Source organism: Schistosoma mansoni, assembly GCF_000237925.1.
Source record: "Schistosoma mansoni, WGS project CABG00000000 data, supercontig 0148, strain Puerto Rico, whole genome shotgun sequence".
Taxonomy (NCBI): domain Eukaryota; kingdom Metazoa; phylum Platyhelminthes; class Trematoda; order Strigeidida; family Schistosomatidae; genus Schistosoma; species Schistosoma mansoni.
In genome coordinates this window covers 744,245-751,109 of record NW_017386045.1, presented here as the reverse complement: position 1 = coordinate 751,109, position 6,865 = coordinate 744,245, and the positions used below count along the sequence as shown (strand labels likewise).

Sequence of the window (6,865 nt, the reverse complement as noted above, 5' to 3'; positions counted from 1 at the left end):
AGATATTCATTATCCGTTGGCCGGATACCATTAAAAACAGCCTACTGTGGGAGAGAGTAAACCATCGTTCAGATAAGGAGGAAATTAGGAACAGACGATGGAGGTGTAAGTCAGAAATATGAGCGTTCTTTCCACTTACCATTCTACATAGCACAAATCAGTAACTACTTACCAATAAATATGTAAACAACTAAGTGTCAAGTAGTCCGAAATACCAAACAGTAAAATCTTCTAACAGAGTATACAATAATAAACCAACCTGATGTCCTTCATAACGCCAACGTTTCTCTAAATGATAATTTAAACGATTTGAAGATGTTAAATGTTTTGAATTTTTACTATAGATTTCAACAATTGCATCACCTTGAGTTTGTACAGCAAAACGAATATTTTGATTAGAATGAAATTTGGGTTTTAAAGCCAATCTGTTACAACCCCAACGTTCCTAAAATGTAATAGAAAACATTCTAATAGTCTTCAGTCTAATAAGTTAGGCATTGCTAACACATATTAGTTAGTAAGTGGTGTAAAGGGAAATATGTCTTGTTAATTCTACACTGGAAACTTGATAGATTGTAATAGTTGAATTCATGAGTCGATCTGAGCTAGACCATTATTGCAAAACCTGGAAGCATTGAACGGCCGTTTCGTCTTATTATATAGATGTGCAGTGCTCAGAAGTCTCAATACTAGAACGAAACGGCCGTCCAATGCTTTCAGGTTTTTAATAGTGATCTAGTTCAGATTGATTCATGAATTATTACAATTACTTTATATAGTTAAGATCATGAGTCAATTGAAGCTAGACCACCATGGAAAACCTGGAAGCACTGGACGGCCGTTTCGTCTCACTGTAGAACTCCTCAGCAGTACGCATCCACGATCCCGCCTCTCAGGATCCCAAGCCAGAACCTACCAGTCTCGCGCCAGAGCACTTAACCGATAGACCACTGAGCCGGCATCCAACAGTGTTAATGTCTAACCGCAACCAATCCACGAAATTACGCGACCAACTTTCATTGTACTGAGGTAAATACCTGTCTCTACCTGACATGGATCAGCTCCACTGGTCACGACTTCTCACTAGAATTCCAGGAATTACCTCATGGAGCCAGTCACTAGTGAGCATACAATCTCCACAACACCCCCTGCCCATTCTAATTATATTGAAAGGTTTATAAATGTTCTTTTTGCTTTTAATCATTATATTACTTACTTGATATAATTGATGAGATATTGGTTTAGCAAATCGTATATCCCATACAGCTATATTATGTTCACAATTATTTCGATCAACAGTATCTGAACATGAACTAAATTGATTTTCATTAAGCCAAAGTAAATCAGCTATCTGATAATGAATTATTAAAAGAAAAAAAAAGGAATGAGTTACCCAATAAACAAGTTTGATTGTAATTTGACATAGTAGTTTAAGAGATCAATGATATTTGATTTTATTATATATGCACCACACAAATCTCATTCGATTTGTGTGAAGGCTGTGATACTACCCAGGTGCCCAAACTAAAGCAGGTGGTTTTCTCACACGGCCACACCCGGAGCCTTTGACCTTGACCACAAGGCAGTGGAGCATCGTGAAGAGATGCAGTCCCATGGTAGCCTGTGACCAACGATTGATTCATACGCCATTTGTTCCCTCAGGATACTGGAACCAGCCCATGTGTACCATTGGTTTGGAATGAGGGTTTTCCAACTCCAATAGGTGGATCCTCCGTGTCCACCAACCCGGTTAAAGCGCCGGACATTCGCTTTTCGTCCTCTCACCTTCGTAAACAATACCCACGCCACCGGAAGGCAGTGAGTAGGACTTCCCTGGCAGAGGTTATATACGCGTGACCATGTGAGAGCATTTCGAGAGAGAGAGCGGACTCCCCCTACTCTCGGCCGTACCAGGGCATTTGGGGGCATATTTAAAAATGATTGATCACTGAGTAGTGACCAATCAATTGTAAACAAAATGATAAGATAGTTTATTGTCATATCTTACTGAAGTTTTTAATTCTGTATGAGAATATTTTAATTGAGGTACTTTGGATGTTGATATACGCAAATCCCATAAACTTATAATACCACTGATACCACCAGTTAATAGAAAAGAGGAATCGTTCTCGACTGGTAACGATGCACAACGTAATAATGGACCAGTTTGTGAAGATACATTGAAATCTCTAATCTTTTTACCTAGATATATATAATGGATGAAAAAAATGAAAATTCGAACGAAAAGTAGCTTTATGTGTCATCAATTAGAGGTAAGTTATGTGTAGTTAATATAACAAACGGAAAGTTAACGGATATATACAGTCCTAAACTTAACGGTTTTGAGTATGACTGCATATATGGAGAGGTGATTTAGTGATTAAGGCGTTCTACGTTTAACCGCTAGGTAGTAGATTCGAGTCCCATTTCACCTACTTCAGTATGAGCAGCTGGGTAGTGGTACTCTAGTACTCACTTATAAATAAAGTGTGACTGAAAGCTGAGTATAGGAATCGATTTGGTGAGTCAAGTTATTTATTGTTACATTTGTTAAGTCGGCTTACAGTAAACTCTATCAGAGCCTCCAGAGGCTCATAAAGAGCCCCAACCAATCAGCGATTAATAGAAGCTATGCTACTAAAATAAAGAGATCCTGATTGGCTGTTTAACACACTGCTACTATGGAAACCCAAGGTCTCTTAATTACTATAAAACCCCTGTATTTTCTGTACATAAATGAATCCTGTAGTAAAGAGCTTCCCACACACTTTGTGCCTTTTCTCTAGTCTTCAAGTCGGTGTATAGTTCTAGCTCGGGGCTACGGAACTAGCTTAGGGAAGCAAATATAGCATTCACAATCGGTCAGACGTAACAATTGGCTACAACCTAGGTCAAATTCATAACAACATTGATAGGCTACGTTGTGTATTATTTCATATTATATTTGTGTTTTCAAGTTTGCCCTATCTGATTGTAGCAGCTGTGAAGTCGAAGTCAGTTGTTTAGGTGTTTTTTTCTTTCATTGAGTTGAGGTTATCTGCAAAATCTTGAATGTTCAGAGTCTGTATCGTTTACGACCTTTTATTTATTTCCTGTTCATTTACTGAATGAGAGATGGATATCAGAATAATTTTTACTAGGGATTTCATTTCAAGCCCCAACTTCAATTATCGTTGTGTTTTTCAGGTAGCAAATTGGGCTGCGCTGGAATGACATGTTCATTCCAGAGAGCTGCGGATAACTTTGGGCGCTTTGAAATGAAATCTTTGGTGAAAAGTTATACTCCAATATCAACACTTGCCTACTCTTGACGAACATGATAATGGCCGAAAGTGATGGATGAAACAAACTGAACGCTGAAAACTTTGGGGATAATTCTAACCCTTTATTGTCATTCAAGGAACAAACTGTTTATGAATGAGACAAGTCAATACATTCAGTTCAATAAGGAGTTATCACTAAATAAACATGATATGAGAGTTCATTTTCGTGTAAGTAACTAGCCACGCCTTGGGAAATGCATATTATTAAGCAATTTGGACTCTATCTCTTCTATTCATCCTATGAATATCACACATACCATTATTCCCATAAAACTAATTTGAATATTTTACCATTACAGACATGTATTTGACGTTTCTCACACTGCTGAGGAGTCCCATACTAGGACGGAACGGCTATCCAGTGCTTCCATGTTTTTAATGGTGGTCTAGTCTAGAGTGACTCATGAATTCAACTATTAAAATTGTTTTTTCATATTACCACTTATTAAGATCAACATCTAAAAGGATTAGATAAACATATTGAGCAGATCTGACTATTAAAGGTAATGTATTCTTTGGTGATTTTAATTTCGAATGCTCTGAAGGAGTGTAAGCCAGAAAGATAAACAAAAATATCGGAGTTAATTAGATTTCTGTCGCTGCAACTTTTCCAATTCTATCTTTTACAAATAATGTCTTTTATACGGGAAGCAAAATCCGACTCACACGTCCTCGTCGTGCCTCCCGGATCATGGGACTGTTTCTATGAACTAACGTGAACGGTAATGAGGGTGGTGGAGATCGGTCTAATCAGCCACTCTACCAATACCTGAGAACGATCACGAATGCTACAAAGAGTCATTGCATAACTAGTGAAGGTTCAAAAGAGTGATAAAAAAAACGAGTCTGCCCAAACAAAAACAAAATGACAAAAAAATGGATTGTTGAGTGTTATGTAATGGTTCTGCGTAAGCAGTACAAAAACAGCTATCCCGCCCCGGCAGTTGTGCCGTACTTCGATGTAGCACTCTTCTCCAAAGGGGCCTACTAGGCTTCACTATTCTATATGGCTGGATGGGGGGGTCTGTTATATATTCGTGACACAATTTCTGTCAAGCGATTTGTTCAAATATTGATGAACATTTGAAAGAAACAAATCTTGTTTTAATATTGAAAATCAAGAAAGCGATCAGAACACTCGACCTACCTTGATTAATATCCCAAATTTCAATTAATCCTTTAAAAGTAGCTGCTATCAATTGTAAACATTGTGAATCTGTTATAGAAGAATGAAATTTTGTCCAACAATAAGAATCTAATCGTGAATATGGTGATAGTAATGATGATGATGATGTAGAAGTCAGTTCATGATCTAAATGAATTCGATAATCACAAATAAGTGAAGGTGAATTTTTTACACTATCAGGATATGGAAGTCGCCATATCAAAATATGTGATGATAGTTTATCAATCGTTTCATTTGGTTGTTTGCATAATGGTCCACATAATGCAAGATATGGCCATTGAAGTGAGAGACGAGGATAGATTACAGTATTATTGGTATCAACAATATTAGATGCCTAATATATACAAAGACAAAAATAATGCAATTACATATCAGATCAAATGTATGGTCGAAGATTAAATAGTGTATAAAGTGATATGATTTCAGTATGCAATGAATAGCTATCGAATTCTGGTTGGGCCACGTGTTACGTATGCCTGAACACCGATTATCACGACGCGCTATGCTGACTGGTATTGGGGATGGTTGAAAGAAACTTAGTGGCGGCCAAACTAAAACATGGCATCAGTACTTGAAATTACTAACTTCAATTCTGAACCATGTTGGCAGATGCAGACTACTTGGTTGGGATCCGCGTGACTATCGTAACCAATGGTTGGAGACTCTAGGTAACATGGCTCAGAATCGATCACAATGGCGTCGATGTATACACTCTTTATCTTCCCTTAAACCTTGAGATTAAAATTGCTTCATAACTTTCTTCCTTCCTATACTATATCCTTATATACAACCTTTTTTTACATATTACCACCACTAAATTGACTACTTCTATGAATTCGGTGTTGATCTTGTTTTGCTAACGAGGTATGGCAACTTGGACCGATAAATATATGTGCCTGGTCCTACGTTGTAGCTGACTGCCTGACTGAATTCTTCATATGTTAATAATGATAATAATAACAATAATAGTTAGCTGTCTAGAACGTAGGGCCAGGCATATATATGCATCGGTCAAAGTTGTCACACCTCATTAGCACAACAAGATGAACATTCGAATTCATAGATATAGTTACTTCAATGGTAGTAATATTGTTAGGTCGGCTTACAATAAACTCTAGAGAGGCTCATAAAGAGCCCAACCAATCAGCGATTAGTTAGAAGCTATGCTACTAAAAATGCTACTAAAATAACAAGGTCCTGATTGGCTGTTAACATACTGCTACTATGGAATCTCAAGGTCTTTTAATTACTATAAAACCCCTGTTTTTCTGTACATAAATGAACCTTGTAAGTAAGGTGCTTCTCTGATACTCGTGTCTTCTCTCTGGTCTTTCAAGTCGCTGAGTAGAGCTAGCCTGGGGTTATCCGAATAGCTAGGATCCGAATAAAGCGTTCAACCTACGAGACATATCAGTGGCGACGGGGATTTCGGCAAAAAAAAAAAACAATTGTTGTCGGGGGTTTTGGTATACAAAAAAAATACAACAATTGTCGTCGAGGATTCTGGCAAAAAAGAAATACAGCAACCGAGACGTGATTTGGTAATCAAACAAGCTGTAATAATTGCCGGTGAATTTTCGGAGTTATTATTATTATCAGCAGAAAAAAATGACGATTTCTTTAGAACAGGCGCTGATAATCTTAGAGCACCGGCAACAACAGATGCTAGCCTTCCAGCAGCAACTATTTGAAACAGTCTTGGACAAGTTTTTCAATAATGGTGCTAAAATGGCCGTCCCAGAAGAACGCCCAATTGAGGGTTCATTTCCCTTCACATCTGATGGAAAAGGCAAAATGGGTAAGTTGGCCGGTTCAGAGCAAGACAATATCTTGCTAAGTGCACATGAAACTGTGACAGTATCAGATGTCAAAGAAAAACAAGGTTCCGTAGACAAAGCCCTGAGCCCAGAGTCTAATGAAGCACCACTCAATCCGCCGATTTCTGAAGACAAACTCCAGTCAGAATTAAACTACGGGTTACATGATATCGGCCAAGAAAGCTGGAATGGTGCACATGATTTTGATGAAAATTCTTATGAAGATGAGGAAACTAAGTCGGTTGAATCAAATGCTGATCAAAAACCTAAGGCAATTTCATTAGATGATGATTCCCTTAGCTATCAAATATCCTCCAGTGAAAATCTTAATGAATTTGATGGAGATGTTTCAGAAAAGCCAAATTCCGATGACCTAAAATCAAATATCGTTCATCATCATCTATTCATTTCTAGTGGATTCTGCATTCAATACGAGAAATGTGTTCTAAATAAAGTCATATTAATTGTAAATTGGAGATATGAAGATCCAACATTATTTCGTGGGGGAGGAAATGTTGGAGAATTTCAACTTACAGATA

At 37.6% G+C, this 6,865-nt stretch overlaps 1 protein-coding gene across 1 annotated transcript in view; it reads right to left on the bottom strand.

Annotated features, from left to right (window-relative positions):
• Smp_094130 (Palmitoyltransferase ZDHHC,putative) overlaps positions 1-6,865 on the bottom strand; it is a gene marked incomplete at its 3' end in the record, with an annotated part of 46,221 nt that overhangs the window by 4,655 nt on the left and 34,701 nt on the right. Inside the window, exons 11-14 of the mRNA XM_018799509.1 lie at positions 4,471-4,843; positions 2,009-2,202; positions 1,217-1,351; positions 260-445 (exon numbers count right to left, since the gene is read on the bottom strand). Coding sequence (XP_018646626.1) covers positions 260-445; positions 1,217-1,351; positions 2,009-2,202; positions 4,471-4,843 — 888 coding nt within the window. The remainder of the gene's footprint in view (positions 1-259; positions 446-1,216; positions 1,352-2,008; positions 2,203-4,470; positions 4,844-6,865) is intronic.